The sequence below is a fragment of the Globicephala melas genome, chromosome 16 (genome assembly GCF_963455315.2).
Source record: "Globicephala melas chromosome 16, mGloMel1.2, whole genome shotgun sequence".
Classification (NCBI taxonomy): domain Eukaryota; kingdom Metazoa; phylum Chordata; class Mammalia; order Artiodactyla; family Delphinidae; genus Globicephala; species Globicephala melas.
The window spans coordinates 48,503,098-48,528,749 of record NC_083329.1 but is presented as its reverse complement, the minus strand read 5'-3'; the positions used below and the strand labels follow the sequence as shown (position 1 = coordinate 48,528,749).

The window sequence follows — 25,652 nt, the reverse complement described above, 5'->3', positions numbered from 1 at the left end:
TGCGTGTATAATTTTTTTTTTTTTTTTTGCGGTACGCGGGCCTCTCACTGTTGCGGCCTCTCCCGTTGCGGAGCACAGGCTCCGGACGTGCAGGCTCAGTGGCCATGGCTCACGGGCCCAGCCGCTCCGCGGCATGTGGGATCTTCCCGGACCGGGGCACGAACCCGTGTCCCCTGCATCGGCAGGCGGACTCTCAACCACTGTGCCACCAGGGAAGCCCCTGCATGTATAATTTTGATGAAAATAAATATTAGGGAGGGAGAGAAGGAGGGAGGGAAAAAAAAAAGTGGCCAAGAACTCCCTGCCTGCTGGAGCTTTCAAGGCAGCCAGAGCCTGCAGGGGCATCAGGGCAGAGCTGCTGGGGTGAGGACTGGAGACCAGAGGGGCTGCCTGGAGGAGGTGGCCCTGGAGGAATGCATGGAGGATGCCCACAAAGGAAGGAAAAGGCAGAGCTCTCTGCCCGCCTAGTTCAGGCCCCTTGTATCTGAGGGCCATAGGTGGACCCTCCCCTACTCCCCTCAACTCCAGGCCTCTCCCATCCAGCCCCTACAGCTGACAAATCCAGTCCAGCTCCTCCAGTCCTGTAAACTCCTGGAGGGTTTCCACGCTCTTGAGCTCCTCAGGCTCTGCAAGCTCCCACTGCCCACCTCACACTCCTGCCCTTACTTCCCCCAGGGCACCCCTACTTTTGCCTCTCAGCCTTTGCACATGCTGTTCCCCATCCCTTCCCTGGCAAAGTCCTCCTTATCCTTCAGGCCTGACTTAAGACATCACCTCCTGCAGGGACTGTCCCTGATCCCCCAGGTCCACCTTTCAACATGAGCCCTTCAAACACAAGAAAAAAAGGGAGCAAGGTGATCTGGGGACAGAGAGAAAATCCTACTGCTGACACAGAGATCGCGATACGACATGCTGGCAGATCCCCCAGGGCCTCCACTGCCCAACTAAACAAGCCAGAAGGACCACAGACAGCCCTGTGGCTGACGGCCCGTGTCAGCTGCATCCCCTCACGCAGTCAGGACTCTGGGCACTCACACTGCACCCCTCCTACCAACACGTTATTCCCTGCTCAGGGTAAAACTGCAGCCAGTGAGGATGAGCAGCTCTCTGCTGTAGGGCTCCCAGTCCCCAGTCCGCCCTCAGCCCAGGCATCCCCTTTCTTACAGTTTCCAGAAGTACAGAACTCCTCGCCAGTTGTAAATACCAGACACACTGCAAGAGGCCACATGTCACGAAATCTCACTCACATCTCACAACAAGTGGGTCCAGCATTTACACCTGTGGAGTTGGAACCTCCAGCAGTGAGGCAGCGCCCCTCTTCCCCACCTGCCCACCCAGAAAGTGGGGCATTGGGCTGAGGTTCTGAGCTGGGTCTGGCTTCAAAGGCACGGTTCTGGGATTCTGTAACAGGGGAGCTTAGCTTGGAGGGTCTAGGCTGGGTGTGAGGCAGCTGGACCTCCCGAGCTGGCTCATCCTGCTTACTCCTGAACCCTTGAGGGGATTCTGGTCTTTTCCCATGGCCCTGCTAAGAGACCCTTAGCTGACGGGGCTCCAAACACAGTGCCCATGGACTCAAGGAGCAGGGGCAAGAAGAAAGTGCTAGAGAAGGAAGGGGTCTCACTGCCCTCACGCTGGAGGGCATATCTCCCTGAGACTGTGGTAGGAGCACCACTGCACACCCTGCCTGCTGCAGCCAGTATCAGGAACAGAGAGGGCAGCAACTTACGAAGGCCACACAGTACTTCCGGATGATCCCAGGTGCTGATTCCAGTAATGGGTCAGCTCCAGGCCAGGGGAACCAAGAAGGGTGAATCCCATTGCCTCCAGTACACACACACACACACACACACACACACACACACACACACACACACACACACACACACACACACACACACACACACACACACACACACACACACACACACACACACACACACACACACACACACACACACACACACACACACACACACACACACCCCCTCCCGACCGGATCCTCAGCCAATGGCCATCAGGACCCGGGAGTCTTCTGGCTACTCCACTGGCCTGAGTAGGGCAGCCTCACCCACTTGAGAGGTAGGCCGACCTAAGACTGGGCCTTAGCAGATACTCAAGGGGGTCCTGAGACAGGGCCAGGGCCCCAGGACAGAGTGCAGATGGCAGGGCTGAGGGATGCCCTGGGTCTGAAGAACAGGAGATTTGGCCTGGCCCAGCCCACCCTCCAGGAAGCCCTAGAGAGCCACAATGCTCCCTTGCTAGGGGCAACCTGAGTCAGAACCCTGTGCACCTCCTCAGCATTTAGAGATCATCGACAGACAGGGAGCCCTGTGAGCTGCGAGGCCTGCATGGCCAGCCAACCCACAGAAGCGCTGACTACTGAAAAGGTCTTATTTGAGAGTCATGTAGATAAATGCTTGTTTCTCTGGAAAGCACCAGATCTTTAAGGATAAAGATCGTGGCCTTCCTTGCTGTGTTTCCCCAAGTTTAGGGCCAAGCCCACAGTAGACACTCGTGAATGAATGCATGAATGAATGAACAAACATTTCCTTTCCAATATCCTGACTGAAGAATCAACAGAGAAATTTATACAGCACAGGAATGTTCTCTCTGTTGCTGTCAGAGCACCACTGATAGCCCTGTACCTCACTTGTGCTCTGAAAACCTTGTTCCAGAGACAGGGAGATGCTCAGAATTCCATCCAGGAATTTGGGCTGGGTCTTCTGTAGAGATTTATTTACCTTCTTCTAACATAACAGAACCACACAATATTCACCTGAAGCTACCTCATAGCTAATTTTCTGAATTTCTATATATAAAATAAATCGTTTTACAAAAAATCTGTATCTACAGTGTATGGAACAAAAGGAGATTTCAAAGCCCATTAACTCACAGAGATGGTATGTTACTGGGAGAATATGGGCTGTATAATTAAAACAACTTAAATCTGATTATAAGAAGACAGTGGGCTTTACTGCCTACCACCATCTCACTAATGCAAAGAAAACCAATATCTTGAGTTTTTTTTAATTACTGTAAAACTGTGAATTAGAACATGCACGTACCACCGCTCCACTGCTTCACATTACTGATGAGATGAAATATTCCTTGCAGAGAAATATTCCTTATGGAGAACGTAAGCCTACTTCAGCTCAGAGCTGCTAGGTGTATGCAGCATCTTTCCCGAGTTGGGAAGGAAGTGGTCCCCGTGTCAGCCAAGGTGAGGGAGGGCTCTTTCTGGAGACCCCAGTCTCAGAGTGAGTGACGCCTGGCTCTCCTTGTCCTCTCTCTACTGAACTCCAGAGCTCAGTGTCTGAGGAGGGAAAACCAAGGGGCCTGGGACAGGGGGATGGACCAAATGACAGTTCACGGCCCAGCCAGGAACACCTCCTAGTGGAGCAGAAGTGCGCATTTCTGAACACGGTCTGAACTGGAGGAGCAGCACGCCCAGAGCTGAAATGAAGGAAACCTATGGTGATGAGCGCCTCCATTAGCTCACCTACTGGGAGGCAGGGAGGAGTCTGGGTGGCTCACATTTCTTCCTCGACCCCCCACCCCGCCTGCTTTCTCTGGCTGAGGTTAATAATTTTAAAGTAATTAAGTCCAGCAAACCATAACCGATTAAGGACGGACCGCTGGTGGCCCCAGAGCTGAGCAGCCTCACCTCTGCCTGAGCCCGTTTGGAGGGCAGCTGGGAGGGGGCCTGATCCCGGGTCCAGCCCCCGGGGGCCTGAGCACCACGTGGCAGAGATAAACCTCTCTGAGCAGCCAGCCACCTCATGAGACTGTCAGGGGACTTCTTAATGAGATGAGGTAGGGCCCGGGCTCTGCCGCACAGCGTAGGGAGGTTTTCTATTCAATTAGCCAGTTCAGGGTGGGGCAGATACTGCCCAGGAGGATAAGGCAGCCCCTCCTGGCACTCCTAGTTCTGCCATGACCGGCCCAGCCTCCCAGGGTCCGCGGGAGCCTGAGACAGTGTCCCCACCGGACAGAAGGGTGAGCAGAGCTGGCCCTCTGCTTTGCTGGGGCAAGCCAGGTCTCTGGCTGCCAACCCAGGACCCCTTCCCCTCCCTTGGAACCTGGGTGACCTCCAGGGGTGGCCACAAATGGGCCATCTGGAAGAAGGGGACAGAGACCCCTGCCCAAAACAGGTGTGTGGGGGGATAGGAAAGACCCCCTCACCCCGGGTGGAAAAGGCTGAGTCTGGGGCCAAGGCTATAGGTTGTGTCTACATATAAAGTGGGGGCCAAGTGTGTAAGGCCAAGACCCACTGCCCTGTCCCCTCCTTCAAATAGAGTTTGACAGCACGCACAGTAAGGGGCAGGACTGCAGACACCCCAGGACCTGCAGGAGGCCACAGGGCAGTGAGCTCCACCCTGGGGACCAGGCCCTGCCTCCCTTCGGGACTTGGGGGTGCAAAGGAAGGTCCAGGTCACGCCACGCCCACAGGAACCCTCAGGACACCCAGTGGGGAGAGGGCTCAGGCCCCAGGTCCCCTGCCCCCTTCCCATCCCCCAGTCCCTGCCCCACCAGGCTGGCTCCCACCCTTCCCTCACTGCCCCAAATGCCACCCACAGCTCAGCTCACCCTGCCCCATGCCTGAAACACAGGCTTCCCTCACTCAAAGCCTCCTGGCCTTTGGGCTAGCACAAGTGCCCCTCACCCAGAAAGCCTTCCAGCCCTGCCTGGCCCCCATCCTGTCTGCTCCCCGCCGCCCATAGGCACATCACAGAGCTCAGAGCCTGGCTCCTACCCTCCTAGTACTGCCTGCCCCACAGAGCTTTTGAGTAAGCCAGGTCTGAGGTCTCCTGGAGCCCACTGTGTGGGAACGTCCTGTCACCAGGTGTGGCCCCAGGGCTTCCAGCCCAGTTCCAGTCCCCAGTGTCCTGTGGGCAGAGAAGCCCCACGATGAGCAGCTGTTACTACTTCCGGGGTGACACCACCCACCCAGGTCTGCTCTGCCCCTTCACCCTCAGCAGGCCTGGCCAATCAGGGCACCCCACTCCACTGGCACCAGGACTGATTCCAGGAGGAGCCTGTCCCCACGCCAGGCCAAAGAGCAGCAATCCTGGGACACCTGTGGGACTCTTGTTCAACAGTCCCCCTCTTCCCGTGGGGAAGGACCAGGGGGCTGGGCTGATTAGACATCAGCCTACAACAGCCTGGGGGCTCTCAGTGGATGGGGCTGCCTGGAAAGGAAGTCTGCCCAGAGGAAGGCAGGGACAGGGTGTGGAGAAGGAGGCGGTGTCCTGAGGACACCGTTTGGGCCCCTGGATCCAGCCATGCCTGAAGTTACGCAACGTCAGGTCTTTTCCATTACACGGCCTGATTAATATCCCTATTTGCTTAGGCCAGTACGAGTATTCCTGACACCCACCTGACTAATACAGAGCATGATTTCAGACACTCGGCGGGATTCCCTGATGTGAGGTTGCTAGGCGGTGGTGTTTTCAGATGGTCCAACTTAGCAGTCCCACAAACACACCTGGGGGCAACAACTTCCTCCCAGGCCATGAGAGGCAGAAACTCTCCACATACCCCACAGTGCCGTGGCTCAGCCACCTTGTCACGGTCCCAGCGGGGTCCTCAAGGCACACCCCTGGCAGGCCACCTGACAGGCTCCCCCAGGGAGGGGCTCAGTCCGTCTGCAGGGGTATGTCTGGGAGCGCGCCAGGACACACAGGCATGCACTCCCGTGTGTGTTTGCAGACCCACATGTGTACATGCCATCAGTACAGTCAGACAGCCACTCAACAAACACTTGCTCCAGCCCTGCATGTGCTGGGAATCCTGAGATGCAGAGCTCACAGGCCTCACAGGCAACCACTGAGACACAAGGGGAGACATGAAGGATGGCATGGCAGCCAAGAGAAGACCTCACCCCGGCTAAGGGAGCAGAGCAGTCAGGGAAGGCCTCCTAAAGAGGCAAGGTTGGAGCAGAGCGCACATGTAGTCCCATCTAGCTGCAGTCCGCCGTCTAGAAGCTCCCCTGGAGCACTCGCCAGTACTGATCAGTGGGTGCTGATACCCATCACAGACGCGCCATCTTCCCTTTCATGAAGTCCATTTTCTTGGCAGGAGCTAAGGAGCCTGACACAGTCGGTCCTCTGAGCCACGCTCAGGCCTCTCCTGATGAGGTTTCCATCATTAACAACCTTCAAAGCCCCTTCAGCCCCAGCTCACTGGAAGGGTTCTAACTCCTGCTTCCCGCGAAGCCAACGTGTCTGGGGTGGCGGCTACATCCTCGTAAATGGGTGCTGCTCACCAGCTCCCGCAGGGGTGCTGGGGGAGGGCTGGCAGTGCCCTCCCCTCCAAGCTCAAGCTGCCAGGCTCACCGGTCCCGCACCTGCAGCTGCTCCGCCCTCTCCCAGCCCTTTTCCCTGCCCAAGTTTGGAAGAGGCACTGGCTAGGACGACGTCATCCCCATTTCATACATGTGGAGACTGAGGCCACATATCAGGGTGCGGCTCCCGAGCCCACCAGAGGATTCCCAGGTGAGAGACGAGGATGGAAACCCAGGTCCTGGCTCATGCCCAACACCCAGACAGCAGTCAGCCCACACAGCCCCCAAGGGCCAGCACCTGGAGCCCAGGGGGAATGTCTACTTCCCCTGGGCAGCCTCCCTTCCCTCACCACCCACTCCCACCCGCACAGGCACATCTCAGAGCGGATGGACAGGCCAATGGCCCTGAGCCCCTGCCAGCGCAGCTCAGGCGGCAAAACGCCTTCCAGAAACGGGTCCTCCAAAACTATTTCCTGCCCCAGCCCATGAGCATGAGAAACCCCTCCACTGTGACTGTACCCTTTGTGCTGGGCCTTGGAATCCCCCATGGAAGTGGCCACTGCCAGGGAGAGGCTGTGGTATTTGCTCCTAGCGTTTCTTGCCAGGAGAAAGGTCCTCACGTTTAGAAGCTGACCAGGAGGGAACCGCTGGCATAAGTGGGCCTCAGGTGGCAGGACAGGGCTGCTATAAATGCATCAAGCCTCCAGGCCCCACATGACGTGGGACTCCGAGTGGCTCTGAGCATGAAGGCAGGACCACAAGCTTGAGGGGGCCTCAAAGAGCAGAGGTCTCATGTGTCCATCCGTTCTGTCATCCATCCAGAGGCTCTTACTGCGCACCCATGACCAGCTGCACACCAGGCTTGGCTCTGGGAACTCAGCTATGGATGAGACAGACACTCCCCTGCCCTCACAGACCTGACGCTCCTCACAAATAAATTAATAACACAATTGCAGGTGAGGAAGCATGCAAAGAAGAAAAGAAGGCTTTGATACAGAATAAGAGGGGCCCTACTTGGAACCAAGGGGAGCCTCTCTGAGGAGGTGAGATCTGAGGAATAGCTGAGGCTGAGAAGGAGCCTATCATGTAAAGAGCCTTCCTGCTGGAGGGAACAGCATGTGCAAAGGCCCTGGGGTGGGAGCGTGCTTCAACTGTTGGAGACACAGGAAGCAAGTCAATGTGGCTGAAGCAAAGAGGTCAAGAGGAGTGGCAGCAGTGAAGCAAGTGAGCTCAGCCCTTGTTGTACTTGAGGGCTTGCAGGCTCTAGCAAGGAGTCTGGATTTTATTCTTAGTACTGCAGGGAGCCACTGAAGGGTTGCAGCAGAAGAGGGAGGTGCCTGGATTGATTTTTCTGATAGCTCTAGCTGCTACACAGACAGAGGCCTGGAAGGGAGGAGGGCAGAGGCAGGTAACAGTGAGTAAGTGACCACAGGGATCCAGGCTGAGGCTGGGGAGATGGTGGTAGAGGTGGAGAGAACTGGACAAATACTGAGATAAAGGGAGGGTCATGTGCATAGTGGGAGGGCAGGCAAGGAACAAGGGGAATGCTGGCTCAGCTACCAATCCGTCGCGTTTCTGAAGCAATCCCTGCTTCGCTCTGCTCGCCATATAATCCCCGTGCTCCCTGGGGTGGTCCAGAGATGATGCTCATACAGCCCTGGGCACAGGTGTCAGCAGACACTGGGTATTGACAGCCACCTCTGCTTTTTAACAGGCCATCACCAGGAGCCTACAGCAGACCACAGCTGCCAAGCTCACTGCACTCCTTCCCTCGGTGAGGTTCCTGGGCTGGCTCCCAGTGGCAGCTGGAACTGCGGCTCCTTCTACCAAACGTGCCCAGGCAGCGTGGACATCTGCAACAGCCTCCTCATGTGCACACATGTATGTGCACATACGCTCACACCCATGCACACACCTGCACACCCATATACTGGCACACACGGACATTCACACACACACACACACACACACACACACATACACACACACACACACACAGGCAGGGGTGCTCAGCCCAGATTCCAGGGCATGCCAGAGGACCCGACCCCCGCTGCTGGACAGTCCCCCCTCCTCGGCACTGCCCAACACACCACCCTCCCCCGGAGGCATGGCCACCCCCTGCCTGTCCCTTGAGGAACACTGGCCACAGGCGCCCTGTGCAGCCCAGCTCTGCGCTGTGGGTCGCGCAGGGTCATGCCTCAGCCCTCAGAAGCCTTTATCCAGGAGGTAGGCAAAGCCCCGAGTCAGCCCTGAGCTGAGGCTCCAGCCTGGGGCCCCGTGACAGGGAGAGATGCTCCCCTAGAGCTCTAGGCTTGGGCTGGCAGCCTACAGGACTTGGGGGCAGGCCACTGGATCGTTTGGGCTACCAGAGCCCGGGAGGGAGGGAGGGAGGGAGAGGCGAGTGAGGGCAGGTGCCCTGGGAACCACCCAGGACTGAAAAGGAGCAGCATCTGATGCCTGCCGCCATGACAGGGCCGGCAGCAAGGGCCCAAGGGCCGAGCCACGTCAGGGCCTCCTGAGCGCTCGGCCCCGACCTCCTGAGACGGACACCACAGAGGCGAGCAGCAGGGGCCTCAGCCAGTGCCCAGTTCAGGTCTCAGAGCTTGGAGCCCCGAGCCCAGACCAGGGCCCAGGGTGTGGCCTCTCCCTCCCTCCCAGGTCTCTGGGTGCTCAGACAGAAGGATGGAAGAAAGCCCCCAGTCCCGGTTCAGGAACAGAGCCAGGGCAAGACCCAAAGCCTCTGCCTTTGTACCAAGCAGGAGGGGCTGCGTGGGAGTGGGAGGGCACGGAGATAGCCTGCCAGGCCAGGCCCAGGCCGAGTCTGCAGGGCCTCAGGCCACATCAGGGCGGGCACATGGCCAGGCCAAGCCAAGAGCTCCAGCCAAGGGGTGGGGGTGGGGATGGTGTCCAGCCAGCAGGGACCGTGTCTCTGCCCTGACCTGGGGTTTGGTAGCACCCAGGCAGGACCCAGAGACCAAGGGGTGTCATGTACCCTTGGCAGGTGAACAGGCGAACAGAGCAAATGGTGGCCAGGACACAGAGAACCAATGCCTACTTAGTGTACTGCGTGTCACCACCCACACCCTCGGTGTGCCTCTGCTGGGCGCCCCAGTGGGCTGCTGCATGCCCACAGCCTCCCTCCTGCCAGGTGTAAGTCACCTCTCTAGATCCATCACCACAACCCCAAGGTAGCCCACTTCACAGGTATTAAAACTGAGGCTTGGAGAGGACGAGTGGCCTCTCAAGGCCACACAGCTAATCAGTCACAGGGTTGGGATCTGAACCCGTACCTGCCTGACCCCTTTCCACCAAAAGGAGCAAGTTACGGGTACTATGGCCAGCTGCTCAGGGGCGGGGCCAGGCTGGCTGGGTTCGGGCCGCTCTGCGCACTCAGAACAGCAAGGCTGCAGCGAGACTGCAATTCCGTGCAGCGACGGTCTACAGGTTCCCGGAGCCCCAGCCCACAGCGGTGGCTCCAGGCAGCCTCCACGTAAACCATGTCATCGATAGCAACCTGCCTACCTGCTCTCCTGGACACCAGCAAGGCCAGGATCAACTCCAAGCCACCCTAAATAGGGCAGGGGTTGGGAAAGCCCGCCCAGCCCAGGTCGGAAAGCGGAAGGAGGCCAAGAGCCCCTTGGGACCACTCAGGCTGGTACTATGACAACCATCCCAACGTCTGTGCTCGGCCCTTGGCTGGGCACTGTAGTACGTTTCCTCAGCTGACCATCACAGTGTCCTCTGTGTCATCATTCCCATCTTCCAGTCGAGGAAACTGAGGTAACCTGCCCAGAGTCGGAGAGCAGAGCAGGGACGGGAACCCCAGTCTGTGCGTGAGATCAACAAGACTCCTTCTGCCCCCAATTGGGCTTGTAGGCACCAAGTCTAACCTCACGCAGAGGCATGCGAGGGCCAGGCTGAGCTCTGGCTGGGAACAGGCACAGCGCAGAAAGAGACGGAGCTACAGTGTCTAGCTGCCTCCGGTGGGTCTGGCGAAGAACTAATGTAAGGGAAGTAAACTAGGCACACAGGACTAGCCAGAGCCACATACTCCAGGTCTGGCTCGAGGAGGAGGTGCAGCCTGGGATAAGGACCGCCCTGGGCCCCAACTGACAGCCCCTGGCTTCACCCACTGGGAGCCTGCCCTGCCCAGATCGGGGCCAGAAACAGACAGAAGAGGGCCATCTAACCACCTCCCAGCTACCCTGCCTGTGCTTCAGGCCCGGAAGGGAGAACCCTGGGTCTTTCTCTCCCAACCTGTGGCCATCAACCAGGAAACGGGCTGTTTACAGGCTGGAAGGAAGGTCTTAGGAGAGCCCAACTGATGGGATAGTGAACACAGACCCAGCTGCCTTCCTGGGCTCCAAGCCTGTCAGAGAGGCCAGACTCCAGAGAAGGGAGCTGTCACAGGCCAGCCCATGGCAGAGATGAGTCTCCACTCCAGCCCAATGCCTTAGCAAAAGAGAGAGAGCTGCTGCTGTGGGGGAAGGTAGGGGCGAGGAGGGCACTGGGAGGAGGCAGGGGGTGTCTGTAGAAGAAACAGGGCCACAGGGAGTCCTGCTGAGTCCACAGGAAACACAGACTTGCTTAAGTCCAACTGTGGGGGTCACTGATGCTGGTGCCACAATAGCCAGTCTTCACCTCATTCCTTAGGAAGCACTGAGCCCAAGTCTTGGGAGAGCTGGGCCCATCCAGGCCCTAGTTCACAGAGGACAAGGCTGGTAGACACAGACTGGCTCTCTTCTGAGAGTCTGGCGGGGCTGGAGACCCAGGCTTCCTGACGTCCCCCTACACCAAAGGGCTGCCTGGGGCTTTCTGGAGCAGGGGAACAAGTAAATGAGTGGGCAAAGGGGAACTGATGGGAGCCATGGATTTGGTCCAACCAGGATCCAATACCTAAAATTCTACTTGTTTTTGTTTCTTTTGTTTTTGTTGTTTTAACGGGTCACCAAGGAAATGGGAGGGTTGTTTTGACATGACCTGAGTAGTAGATATTGGTGTCATTCACCAACTACTTCCAGTTCTCTCTCTCTTCCCAGGCACACAGTATGTCTGTGCTTCCTGGATCCCTTACAACTGGCTGGAACCACATGACTAGTTCTGGTCAATAAATTATAAGTAGAAGTGGCATGTGTCACATCCAGGTGGAGACCCCTAGAGCTCTCTTTCCCTCTGGCACAGCAACCAGCAATATTCAAGCTGAGCGACCATGATGAGCCAAGCTCCAAGCTGACACGTAGCATGAGCAGGAGATAAGTGTGCGTTATGTTAAGCCACTAGACTTGGAGAGTGTTTGTTACGATGGCATAACTGAGTCTATCCTGACCGATACAAAGGGAACCACAGAACAAAACCAAAGGGTAGGAACAAACAGGCACTTCCCTGCGTGGCCAAGTCTAAAAAGATTCACATCCAGGTTATCAGACTGGGTTAGAAATGGTTTGGGAACAAGCAGTACAGACTCAATGTTCCAAGTTTTTAGGTGACAGAATTTTCTGGGTAGTGAAAAGGCCACGTAAAGAGAGAAGATGGCTGATATAGGGGCCAAGGCAAGGGGATTTTTGACCTGGCAACTACAAGAATTTGGAAGGAGTCTGTCTGCCCTTACAAGATGTGGCTTTCAGTGTTAAGGGATAGCCTTAGCTATCCTCCAAGAGAAACCTGGACAAATGGCCCCAACGTGCTACTCTAGACAGGAAGGTTGTTAAGGTTCCCACGTCACCAGGAATGGGAACAGCAGAAGCTTGGAGGCAGCATGAGGAAAAGTGTCTCACTAGACCCACGGCCTCCAACCCACACGCCTGGCATGAGAGGCCCATCTGTTCACTGCCAGTTAAGTCCAACCTCCCAATCTGGGGGCAAGGCTACAGCAATAGGGATACTAAAAGGGAGCCTCTGGAACCCATTAAGTATGAGGATGTGGGGAGGGCAGGAGTACAGTCTATGAAGAGAGAGTGTGTGTGTTTGGACACACAAGAGTGACCCTAGAATGAAGGACAGCTCTGAAGCCCAGTAGTCCAGCTGAGGGAAGATGGCAGTTATACTTTTGGCAGTTATACATAGACACAGGCTTGTGAGAAATCCAGAGAGGGGACTAGATGGTTCCCTATCCCCAGCCCAACTTTAGTGAGCGGCCATCAGCACCTGCAGCCGTGGCCACAGCCATCTCCTGGCTTGAAACATCACTGGCAGAAGACCCTGTGTGTCAGCTGAGAAAGACTGACCTTTGTAGGGACCCTCACCTTGTGCTCTAGGTGAGCGGGATGGAGGGCGGGGAGAGGAGGGGCGTCTGAAGAACCTGGCCTGGAAGAAATGGAGGTCATGGACCTGCATGGTGGCACAGACTTACAGTCTAGCTATTCACAAAGCAGATTCCTCTAGGAACCTCCTTAGGCACAAGCAGCTTGCAGGCCCCAGGAAGGAAGTCAGTGTGTCATTGGAGAGCACAGGGAAGTCAGTAGAGGCCTGCAGACTTGCAGTGTGCCACCTCCAGAGCGAGTCTGAAAGACAGGGGAACAATGGCCATACGCCCCAAGTGACAAGAGGATGCCACACAGTAAGCAAAAGTGCAGCCAACCGAGCGGAAGAAAGGGAAGGGTCACTATGTGCACTGCCTACAACAGGCACCTGCCAGGTGTGCCAACACGGTAGCAGAAAAATGGCCCACAAACACATGCACATCCTAACCCCTGGAACAGTGAATATGCTAGGCTACATGGCAAAAGAGAAGCAAGGCTGCAATGGAATTAAGGTTGCAAATGGAATTAATCAACTGATTTGAAGACAGGGAGATAGGCCTGGATTATCCCAGTGGGCCCAATGTAATCGCAAGGGTCCTGGGAGGAGGGAGACAGAAGAATCAGAGGAGTGGGCGTGAGGACAGAAGTGACTTGCTGTGAGAAGGACCCCACCCACCATCGCTGGCTTTAAAGATGGAGGAAGGGGGCCAGGAGCTAAGGAAGGCAGGCAGCCTCTGGAAGCTGAAAAGGCAAGAAAATGGATTCTCTCCTAGAGCCTCCAGAAGGAATCAGCACTGCCAACACTTTGATTTTAACCCAGGCAGACCCACGTCAGGCTTCTGACCTGCAGAACTGTAAGATAAAACATTTCCGTTTTGTTGTTGTTGCTGTTGTTTGTTGTTGGTTCTGACCGCACCACACAGGCTTGTGGGATCTTAGCTCCCCAACCAGGAATTGAACCCGGGCCCTCAGCAGTGAAAGTACCAAGTCCTAACCACTGGACCCCCAGGGAATTCCCTACATTCCCATTTTTAACCAGCAAAGTTGTGGTAAAATTTGTTTCAACGCCAAGAGAAAAATTATGCAGCTGAGTGGATGGGAATGATGGTGTGGGCCTGCAAGCATCTTTAATGACTCTAACATCACACCCAGGGAAATGCTGACAGTATCTCCCAGGCAGGGACCTATAACACCGTTATCAGGGAGAACAGTGGGTCTGCCAGCAGAGGCTGCAAAAATACAGCCTCAGCAGGACCTATAATTCTGAAGGGAAATCAAGGAAGACACCAGAGGCATCAAAGCTCAGGGAGGGAAACCGTCTAGCAGATGTCATAGAGCGTTAGGGGCAGGGTGACCACCTAGGAGTGACCAGTATAATACGAGCAAGGCCATCAGATGGACACCACCAAGCTTACTGTGCTTTATTTTCCTCTTATTTCATTGTTTCATTGCTGTATTCTGTGAACACCAAGCTATACTTGGGTGATTTTTACCTTGTCTTCCTAAAACACTTTTGTGTTTATTGTAACTAAAAGGAATAATGCATCACATATATTCCTTTTTTCTTCCTCTTCCCTAAATTGTTATCTTTCCACTCTGTGACAGATATATCTACAGCATAACCAATAACTCAAGTCTTTCACTTACAGTAAAAGATAATACTGTGAACGGAAGAGACTCATGTTCAGGCAGTTCCTTTATGCGTTTATGCATTTATATAATCCTCTCCTTGAGCAGGCACTCTAAAGCAATATGAAAATTTTTTATTTAACAAATTAGTATCTCATCTAGTATCTAGAAGACAAATTTTCACACTTATTGTTAATATGGACTTTACCAACTAAATCTAAGATACAGCCTTTTAGAGATTTAAATACCATTTCTGTGTTATCATTTGCTAAATCCTCACCAAATGCATACTTTATTAAAAAGTGATCCAATCTTTTACATAAACTGACCAACTACCTCAAAAGGTAACTTGTAAGAAGCTTGTATGGATACAAAATCAGCCTGAAAAAACTGCAGGTATAAATCTTAGGACCAACAAGCCAAAGTAGGGTTTCCTGTTTTCTTCATTAAATACTTAAGCATATCCCAACATAAATGTTTGCATTTTTAAAAATAAGTTGTTTTGGATATTGAAAATATATGCAGCCATTAAAAGTAATGTTTACAAATAGTTCATAGTGATTTCAAAAAAAGCCAATGATATGTTAAATGAAAATATATATATATATATATACACAACTGAACAGAATAGGAACTCTCAGCACTTATGAAATTCAGTGCACGAAAAAAGACTAGAAGGAAAGAACAGTGGTAGAATTCCAAACGATTTTGTTCTGTCTCTTGATGCTTTCCTGTACCTTCCACATTTTATATAATGAGCATGCATTGCCCTTTTCCTTTTTCTCATTTTTAAATTAATTCATGCTCATTGTAGCAAAGCATTTCTTTTATAATCAGGAGGGGAAAAGTTAAGCAAAAAGCTGAAAATGAAAAGGTCAGTTAGGGTCCGCTCTCAAGGAATTCACTAGCTTAACCAACGGTGCAGCTGAAAATAACAGCCTCAGGAGAAGCTGAGATGGATTCACAGCTGGTCAAGAAATGGAGAGGGAATTCATGTTTACTGGACACCTACTGCAGGCCCTCTGCAGACAATTCATACATGTCTCATCTCATTTAATCCTCACCATAATTCCAGGAGGCAGGTACTGTGATTGTTCCCTTTCAACAGATATGTGAACAGAAGCTCAGAACAGGGCCAGGCCTCTGCCAAAATCACACTGCACATGAGGCAAGCAAGATTTGAACCCAGTTTCTTGGACTCCAAGAACTATGCTCTTATTCCTGCATGGTGCTACCTCTCAAGTCAAAATGGGGCAGCACCACTTCAATCCCAATTCCACCTCGGGGGTGGGGGGGTTGTCACTGGGAGCTCGCCCAGTCCATGATGGAGACCGAACCCCAGTCTGCCTTTGCCCCAGCCAAGAAGTCCTTTCCTTTCCCATCCGAGCTGCATCTACCACCCATGTCCTGCTGCTGGGACTGTCCAAGCCCAGGAGAGAGATGAGATATCTATCAAGCAGGGCCGAGAGATGAGATATCTATCAGGTAGGGCTAAGCCACGGGATGGACAGCACCCCACAGAGCGCAGAAGGAAGGACACCCAGCCAGCTGAGCGCCTGCTGCACCAAGCCTCAGGCCAGGGAGGAGGAGCCTCTGTGCCCCGCTCTGTACTCCCTGAGGCTCTCGAGGAGTCCCATCCCTGGTAACATCCCAGGGCTTCAAAAGGTCATGGGATAACAATGTGAATTTCTGCCCACGGGGCTGATCAGTTGAAAGCATACCAACTTTAGCCTGCACACACCCTCTGGGCAGAGGGTAGCCCAACACCACCTGGTCAGTATTCCTCCACCTGGACAACTGTCAGCCATCAGCTTCCAATTCTCTAGTTCTGGATGTACGCACACACTCACTCACACGCTTCCAAGACTGTGTCAGCCTGCCATGCTTGGAGCCTGAGACATTCTTCCAGTTATAAAAATAGAGAAACTGAGACCCAGAAAAGGCCCCTGGGTAGAGCCCTGTGCCTCCAGAACAAAGTTGCATTAGGGCTTGAAGGCTGAACGGCCCGAAGCTCTGTTTTATTTGGCTTGTACTGTGTTGTTCAAATTGTTTGATTCGTCGAGCACAGTTAGAAATCAGGTTTTACATTAAAGTCCAGATTTGGGGCTCCTCTTAAAAAAAAAAAAAAATCATCCCATTTATAACACTAGGATTTTCATTCCCAAATGGTAAAGTCAGTTGAAGCTACGGAACAGCCGCTCCTTTTGACAGAGATGACCTCTCCAGACCCCACATTCCAGGTTCTTTCAGGCCCAGCTGCCCAGTTCACCCATGTGTGTTACCTGCCTGAGACTGTAACCCTGGGCAAGAGCATTAGCTTCAGTCTCTGGGGACCTGCTGCTGGAGGGGGGCGGGGGGGGGGGCAATGGGCATCATTTGGAGCAAAATGAATGAGCATGGAATAGTCAACACAGCCGAGGGGAAGTCAATGGAAACAAGGTATGTCAACAGAGCAGGTGGAAGCGCCAAACTGCCATGGCAAACACAGGCGGCATCCCTGCCACACTGTGAGCTCCCTGGGGCAGGAAACAGGTGCTCCCCAGCTGCGTCCTCAGCTCCCAAGCACAAAGAATAAATGTCCACAGAGACGAGTGTATGGGGACAGTGTCAAGGGAGCATGAGGCATTGTGAAAACTGTGGCATGTAACTGGAAAAGCCTGTGTCACCACAGATCCCCACCCCAGCTAGGGTCACTCCTGCCTAAGGAGGTCCCACCCTCCCCTGGCTAGAGCCCACCCCAAGCACATGCAACAGTTGTGATGAGGGCACGCTGAAAAAAAAGTCCAAGGGCAGGGCATGCGGGGGCAGGGACTGCAGGTAGGACATGATCAGACAGCAAAGAAGGACAGGGATTCCTTCCCTCGTACCTCAATGAATGTCAGACCTCTGCCAGGGATGGGAGTGGCAGCTCCCCCTGACAGACAACACCAGCCTCACCCCACTCACCACCACCCCCAAAACACATCCAGACCTCCAGGTTTTCACAAGTACCTCAAGACATCCTTGGACTTTCAGGCCCCAGAGCTGGGCCTTCTCCCTCCTCTGCAAGAATAGCAGACTCCCCAAAACCTCCTTCCAGCACCAAGTTCTCCCCAGCACCAGTTCTGACCTTCTGCACCCAGACCAGAGCCTTCACTGAGTCACCCTATCCTTGGAGATACAAGAAAACCAGCAGCCAACATATAACCTAGAGCCGGAGGAGGGCTCTGGGCCCAGGGGCGGGGAGAGGGTAACTTGCTTGGAGCCCTCAGCCAGCCCACCTCCTCCCTACACTGACCCACTGTCCTGTCCGTTCCTCCTGGGAGGAATCCCGGCTACCAGCTGTGGCCTCTGTCCTCAATACTCCTGGGCGAGGGCCTCAGAGTCAAAGCCTTGGATATACGGAACTAGGAGAAACCATGGATATGTGGGCAGAGGAGAGGAAAGGGGCCCTGGGCCAGGCAGATATCAGGGGCAGTGAAAGCCTTAGTCTCTGATGAGGAAGCAGGCATCGTGGGAGAGATACCCGAGGCCCAGAGCCCAGGCTCAAGCCAAGTGGGAGGTGAGCGAATGAGAGAGTAGGGAAGAGCAGAGGGGGCTTCTGCGCTTAGCCTCGCACTTGTTGCCTCTGCCTGCGGGCCCGAGTTTGCGGACCACAGCGGCCCAGGCACGGGCTAGGATTTCCCCGCAGCCTGGCCTGGCCCAACTCCGCTGCTTTTCTGGTCAAACAGCGCCCACCTTCGGCCCGGGCGGGGACGCCTCCGCCCACGGCGGGGACGCCTCCGCCCACGGCGGGGACCGCGAGGGAGAACGGCTCCTCCAAACCCGGAGGAGGAGCGCCGCCGGCCGAGAAACGCCAGCCAGCCGAGGCACAGAGCGGCCTCGAGGCGAGAGATGCCGCGCGTTCACGGGCTTGGGCGCCACACGCTCCTCGCTCCTCGGTTGATAGCGAAGAAGACACTGGCCCATCCAGGTCAGGGGAGGTGCACCAACACAGGTACCCTGCTCGAGGACACACCCACCCACACTCAAACAACACAGACAGCCCTAAGCCACACACGCCTGCGCGGCTCACAGACGCGCCCACCCAGCTGGAAAGGAGCCGCACAAGCCCGAGACACGCCCCGCGAGGAGCCCAGCTCCCCGCTCACAAGCTCTCCGCTCCAGCCCCGCAGCGCAAGGCACTCCCGCACCACTGCTTTGGTGGGCCGGGGAGGGAGCGCGCACCGTGCGCGGCCCCGTGACTGCCCAGGCACACAGGGAACCCTGCGTGGCCCAGCCCCTCGCGACCCTGCAGGGCTCCAGCGCTGCTGGCAGGCCCCCCCGCCCTGTTAGCCCTGGGCATGGTGGCCAGCCACTCACCTTCCTGCACGGCCTGGAAAGGATTGTTGGCCTCGATGACCTTGATGGAGTAGGTGATCTTCTCGCTCTGCAGGATGTCATCGTTGAGGCTCAGGTCGGATACGGCCAGCTGGAACACCCTGTCGTCCTTGGCCGCGTTCTCCTCGAAGATGGCACCTGGAGGAGAGGAGGGGTCAAGGCTATAGGCCTAGAGGGGGCCGCTTCCCCACCCCACCCCTACCCCAGCCTTGGCCCTCTGGTCATGGTGCTGGCAGGACTGCAGGTTGCCAGGTGGCAGGACTTCTGGGCTGCGGTTTCAGCCTGATAGGATAGTTTAAGGCTCTCCTCAGTCCCCCAACACAGAAACACACCCCCCAAATATTCCAACACAGTCGACATGAGTTACACATGCACATGGCATATGCTGCCACCAGGTCACACAAGTGTCTCACAACCAAACCACCTCATGTATCAACCATGCCCCACATAATGGACTGAGCCAAGCTGCTGTGACCTCAGGCAGCACCTAAATGCCCTGACATGGCCCCGTGAGTCCTATCCCAGGAGCCACAAAGTTCCCCTGCAGGCAAGTGTCCCCAGCCCCAATCCCAAAATGGAACAATGACTTCCTTCTGCCCTGCGCACCACCCCCTGCAAAGAGCTAAGCGAGCAGGTCCACAGTGGCTCTCCTACGCCAGGGGGCTTCTTTACGCAGGGGCCTTTGATAACCGATGACAGGCAAGCAGGCAGCTCAGTCCCAGCCTGGCTCCCTGGGCTCTGCCTCCTGCTTTCCATCCCTCCCCACTTTTTCTCCTGCCGTGTACGTTAGGGGTGGGTGGGTAGGAGGATGTCCCTAGACCCTTTGCCTTCTAACCCAGCAGGGCTGAGGAGCCCAGAAGGAGCCGCTCTTGAAAGGGCTTTCTAGAACCATGAACAGCTCCTCTGGTGCGGCCTCCGGCTGGCCCTTTGCGCTCTTAGCACCGCCGTGGCCGACTCTCAGCACTTGAAGCCGGGATCGGTGGGACTCACCGAACCTGGCCCTGTAGCCTGGACAACTCCGGAGTCCTCCCCCTCACCAGGCCCTGAGGGTCACCACAGTCCCAGGGCTGGGCCCAGTGATTCCCCGAGTTGGGGGCTGGGCAGGAGGAGGAAGGTCCTGTTCCATGCTACACCCAGAGCCGCAATGCTGACCTCGAGACCCAAGCGCCCCCCCCCCCCCCGCAACCTCCACCACCATTGGGAAGCAGGTTTGGCCCCGGCCCCTGACTCCTGCAGGGGGATTGCAGCGCACCAAGCCCAGGCCTAGTCCCTGACCACCCATCACACCCCGGCCTCGCCTGTCCCATCATCCCTGCCTTCTCACACCTCCCAACCCCCCAGACTCTCTGGGCTCGCTGGTCTTTCCCAACTTCTGGAAAAGCGACTGCAGACGGGCTCCCCAAAAGCAACCGCTGTCAGTCCCCCAGCCCGTACCAACTTCCTGGGATTTCTCCCCTGCTGCTACCAACTCCCACACACTCCCCATCAGCGACAAGCCCCCTCCTCCTCTCCTCTATCTCATCTTCTCTCCTCTGCCGGTTCTCTCCCTCCATCGGTCTCTTCCCGCTCAGCGCGCGCACACACACTCCCCCCACACACCACACCACAGCCCAGGCTTCTTCCCTGATTCCCACCACCCAGACCATGTGCCGGCCCCCAAGACCTGGGCCGTAGGAAACTCTGGGACGGTCCAGGATTGGGCTGCTGTCGCCACAGCCAGATACACACACACACACACACACACACACACATATACAGAGAGGTACACAGACACACACCAGAGAAACAGGCAGACACTGTGTCCACTCTAACAGGCTGACAGTCATGCACGCACCAACACAGGCTCTGATGGCCCCATACACCCCAACGCCCTCTCGCAGTGACACCAACACGGAGCCACAAGCGCACACAGAGACACACGCTGACAACACCCACCCACCCACATTCACGCACGGTTCCGGTTGGGCCTCTTGAATCCTGCCCTGCCAACTTGGCGAGACCCCGGGCCCTGCCGCCTTCGGCGCCCGCTGCTCTGAGCTGCGCCTAAGGGCTGGCCCTACCCCGCCGACGGCCCCGCCAGGGGCGCGGGTCTGGACTTGCGCCTAGCCCCGGATTTCCCGCAGCCGCGGCCCTAAGTGTCGGCAGAGGCCGCGGGGCCCCGAGGCGGGGATTGGAGCCCCGGGGAGCAACGGGAGCCCGCGGGAGCGCGGCGCGGCCCGTGCACATCTCCGCGGGGCGGCGCGGAGCGGCCCTTCGGGGGAGCACCGCCCGCCGAGCCCCTCGGCCCAGGGAACAGCCAAGTTTGGACGCCGCGCACCCCCCGCGCCGCTGGGGCCCCCGCCCAACCTCGGCCCCGCGCCCGCCGCGCTCACCGATGTGGATGATGGAGTCGGCCCGCACCGACACGCACTGGCATATCCAGGGGAGAAGCCACAGCGTCAGCGCTTCCATGTCCCCCGGGCGCGCGGCTCATCCGCCCGGGCCCGGGGCGAGGCCGAGGGCAGCGCGGAGCGGGGAGGCGCCGGTCCGGGTGCAGTCCCGGGCCGCTCCCCGGGAGAGCGAAGCCCGCCCGTGCGTCTTTCCCCGCGCGCCCGCCCCTGAGCCCTGCGCCCGCCCCAGTCCAGCCCAGCCCAGCGCGGTCGGGCTCCCGCTCCGCTGGTGGCTGCGGCGACGCTGGCGGCCCGAGCCCAGGCCGGCGCGGCGGGGGCGGCCCGCGGCGGCGGCGGCGGCAGCGGCGCTCCCCGCGGCTCTGGAGGCGGCGGAGGCGGTGGCGGCGGTGGCGGCGGCAGCCGGGTCGGCGCGGCGGCTCCGGGCTCGCTGTGTGTCTGAGCCCCGGCGAGGAGCCGAACTGCGGAGGACGCCCCCTCCCCTCCTCCTCCCCCTCGACTCCGCTCCCCTCCCCTCCCTGCCCGCCTCCCTCCCCTCCGCCCTCCTCTCGACCACGTGACTGCGGAGCCTCTGCCTCGCAGCGCGGCGCTCTCCCGCTCGCGGCTCGGAGGGGGCGCCGGGTGCTCAGCGCTTCCAGCCCGAGGGACGCTCGGAGGCCCGCAGAGCGATGGGGACCGGCCGGGGCTGCGGCGCGCAGAGACTTGGCGGCCCTGGGCCTCGTGCCCCCCGTTCGCCAGGGACCAGAGGATGGAGAAGGGTCGGCCTCCGACTGCCCTCGAGGGTTCCCGGAGCCCCCTGGCCCCCGCCGACCTCAGCCGCCTTGCGTCTTGGGCCATGACCCCCGCCCTGGGCAGAGAGCCCCTCTAGGAGCCGGGCCAGGGGTAGCCGTGAGAGAGACCGGGCAGGGCACTGAGCCAGGCACCGAGACGCAAGGGGAGCCAAAAGGGACCCGCCGCGGCCAAACGTCGCGGAGCAGAGCCGCGGCCGCGGGCTCCAACCCTAGCTGGCCCCACCGACATTGGCGGGCGCCCATCCCCCACCCCGCGGCCCCGGGCTCAGCCGGGAGTCGGGCAGGCGGCTCGCACTCTGAAGCCCAATTCATGGCCGGAAACCGGCGCATCCGTGACCGCGGCGCTTGGACGTGAGGAGCTTTCTAAGCGACCGGCGTGCTCAGACTCCGACTCTGCACGGAGTCTTTTCGCGCGAGCCCAGGGCGAAGAGCCGGCTCCTCGCGGCCAGCGCAGAACGGGGCTCTCTCCACCGCTCCGGGAATGCCTCCGGCCAGCCACCACCAGATGTATCGTTAAGCTGTTTGGGCTCCAGCCTGGGTGGAAGTGGCAGGCCTGACGCCTAGCCACCCTGCCCCCGCCCCCCACAACAAGTTCCAGACTGGGCTCCACGTGGCACACCGAAGATTTCAGGAAGACAGCTGAGCCTTCCCGGACCGGGATTCCGCGGAAGCTTGGTCCGGGCGCGCCTGGCAGAGCCTAGTGCAAGGGGCCACTTCCGCGAGCCCGGGAGCGCCCCTTGGCCCTGTCGTTGGCCTGCGCCCCAAGGCCCCTGCCTTGATCAGGGCCGTGCGCAAGGCGTGAGGGATTCAGAGAGACTCAGCAACAGACCTTACCTGGAACTCCCCGCTCAGAGGAGAGGCAGACACCTAAACAGATCATTAAAAGATGTGGCAAGGACCCTGAATAAACGCACAGGCGCGTTCTGGGCTGTGACCCAGCCTGGGAGGAAGAGCCAGGGGATAGTTTCGTGGAGGAGGTGACAGTTCTAAAGGCTGAGTGGAGGTTACCAAGGGAGAAGGAAGGGAGGCTTCCAGGCATTGAATGCTGGTTAGCTAGCCAAGATACGAAGAAAAAGAATTTAGTGTGAGTGTGTCTGTGTGTGTATGTGTGTCTGTGTGTGTGTGTGTGTGTGTGTGTGTGTGTGTGCGCGCGCGCGCGCGCGCGTATGTGTGTGTCCCAAGCTGCCTGCCACAGAAGTCACTGGCAAATTTTAGTTTGGAAAGGTGTGGGAGGAGGCTGTGCAGAGGGGGACAGTGCAGGCTTGGAGAACAGTGAGGCAGCCCTTGCAGTGGCTGGTGGGGCCGCAGGGGGAACCTAGGGGAGAGGAGAAGCTGGGTTGGAGAAACAGCAGGGAACCACATGGGCTGGCAAGGTGACTTCCAGGACGAAGGGTCCATAGGCAAGAGGAGAGGAATGACCACGCCTGAAGGAGGCTGGGCTGTCCAGCTGGGTGTGGTGCCCACACAAAGGCACTTCCTCAAGAAATCCATCTTAGGGGCCTTGAATTGTAAAACACACCCCTCCCGGGCTCTACAAACCCCCCATGCCTCCATTCTCACTCCCTGGAAATTCTACCATGCACTGGCTGAAAAGTTGTAGAAAGAAGGGAATAAAGAATGGGTTTTATTATGTAGCAATTTGGTTCCTATGGAGACTGTCTCCTCCTGGGAAGGATGGTGGTATGTTCACCCTGTAGGGGCTCAAATCTGGGGTCAAGGGCCACAGGGTCAGGGATCCCCAAACACACTTGTTGGGACCCCTGTAGTATGTTAGTAAAGTAGACGTGTGATACTTCTAACCCAGTTACAAGTTTTTCTTGATATTTATTATGCTAGGTAGTGGCAGCATTATTGCAGTGAGACAAGTCTCAAGCCCCCCTTCCAAATATTAAGAAGTCAACCTAGAAACACACATAGTTTGGGGGAGAGTTCTATCAGTTTCTAATCTGGATGATGAGGTCCCTCTCGTTTTGGACCTGAGGGCTATGACACAGGTTGGCATTCCCCTGGAAGCTCCTCTCCTGGGCACCACCTTCCCCTCCACTTCCGACAGTGCGGGGTCCTTCACCATCCCAAGATGCTCATCTCTTAATGCTCACCCTCTTATACTTCCAAGCCAAGCCAGTTTTCCCTACCAGACTGGAATGGCCTAGATATACCTTGACTGGCCAGGAAGGATACTCTGCACAGGTCCCATTTCTACTAGAGCTGGGAGGCAAACCCAGAGATCACTGGGGCCCTAGGCCTGTTTACCTCTAGGCAAGACTATTTTAATCCTCTCTGCCACCTGAAGTTGGGATTACCAGCTTCCAAGGACATTGGCTTATTGGGGCTTTATCAGATTCATCAAAACCTTAATTACTTATTGATCGAGCCAGCCCAGTCCCTTTCGACCCTGATAACCTCTGGGGCTGTAAAAGCTGCCTCCCCCAGTCCAGGCTCCCGGGCAAGCAACTCTACCTGATGAACAAGTTCACCCTGACTCCAATAACCTGGCTGGAGAAGAGAGGTTAGCAATCTCTGGGTCATATGATACAAACCCATTTTACGGAGGGGAAAACCGAGGCTCAGAGAAAGGAGTAACTTACCCAAGGCACCAGGTGAGTTGCTGCACCCAGGACTCGGTCCTCTTGGTTTGCTCCTTACTACAAAAGATGTATTCACAGAAATTAAAACTGGGTCAATAAATCCTTCATTTGCACAGAGTTCAGCCAGCACAGGTGATTGCTTTTTCTAAAGAGATCTTCGGTTATACTAATTATAACCGTATTTATTTAGCATTTACCATTTGCAGGCACTGCACTCAGCACCCTACATTTTACTAGGAGACGATATTCCCATTTTCCCCTTGGGAAAGGAGGGTGCAAAGAGATAAACTGGGCCCATCAGCACTCTCAACTAGAATACTACTGGAAGCCAGTAGTTTGCCACCAAACCTGCAGGTGAAGTGTCAAGACAAAGAGAATATGGTGGTCCACTAGGAAGTCACGATCGTCGTCACTTAAAGCTTCTTCATTCCATAAAGCAGACCTCTCCTTTCTCTGTCATCTTATTTCTCACCCCAGTCAATAACTGGACTGAGGAGCACCAGCTGGAATCCTGACCCTCACAGGAGCCTGTTGCCTGAGCACATTCCGTGGGGAGCTGTCTACTCCATGTAGAACTACCACTACCCAGCCCCTGAAGAGATGCCCCCTCTCCAATCATGTACCTTTAAGCAAGCCCCCAGATTAAACAAGATACTGTACCATGAAAGATTACATTCCTCCCTCGCCAGCATAGGGCCCACCTGGGATTTCTAAGATAATTCAGCCCACACCTGCATGAAGGTTGCTACTGGCAAGACACACCAAAGCCCAACCTGGAGGATTCTCTGCAGGCCATGGCACAGAAGACCAGCTCTCCTGAGAACACAAGGAAGAGGGCAACCCAAGTCCCAGGGTCGATCCCCCACCGCCACCAGGGAGAGGTCAACCAGCATCTTAGAAGGAGCCAGGCTTAATGCCCTGAAGCTTCAATTCTGGGCTGGGCCCTCCCTGCCCATGGGCTCCAAGGAACCCACAGTTGGCCAGAATCTGAGCTGAAAAAATCCCACTGCTACTTTCCTCTATTAACCCACTGGGTTTTTCTTAAAAAAAAAAAAAAAGAAAGAAAGAAAGAAAGAAAAAACATTTATTGGTTACTTCATCCTTTCCTTCAGTCTCGGCATTTGGTCTTCTGTTGTATGTTCATTTTCCATCTCTACTTTGTCTTCCTTACCCCTTCTTGCCAACCTCTTTCATCTCATTTTTACTGTTTCTCAGCTTGCATTTATTTTATTTGATCTTCTTTTATATTATTATGTTTTTTATTTTATTTTTACTCTGGTTAGCCCCCTGGGTTTTTACTTTTCAATTTCCCAGGGCAGCAGTCTTTGCATCACTCTTTCCATTATTCGAGGCTTTCTATTCATTTAGTCTTGGGT

General features: G+C 56.2%; 1 protein-coding gene across 5 annotated transcripts in view; it reads right to left on the bottom strand.

Moving 5' to 3' along the window:
• The window catches only part of GRID1 (glutamate ionotropic receptor delta type subunit 1), a 671,373-nt gene extending 648,790 nt beyond the window's left edge, over positions 1–22,583 (bottom strand). For 2 of the 5 annotated variants that reach the window (XM_060286217.1, XM_060286219.1), the window contains exons 1-2: positions 22,523–22,583; positions 18,493–18,648 (exon numbers count right to left, since the gene is read on the bottom strand). In XM_060286217.1, coding sequence (XP_060142200.1) covers positions 18,493–18,648; positions 22,523–22,568 — 202 coding nt within the window. In that variant the 5' untranslated portion in view covers positions 22,569–22,583. Of the gene's footprint in view, positions 1–18,492; positions 18,649–19,944; positions 20,012–20,882; positions 21,137–22,522 lie in introns of those variants that run through there. The other 3 variants (XM_030862796.2, XM_030862795.2, XM_060286218.1) reach the window with 3 other exon arrangements.
• Positions 22,584–25,652: the final 3,069 nt, after the last annotated feature.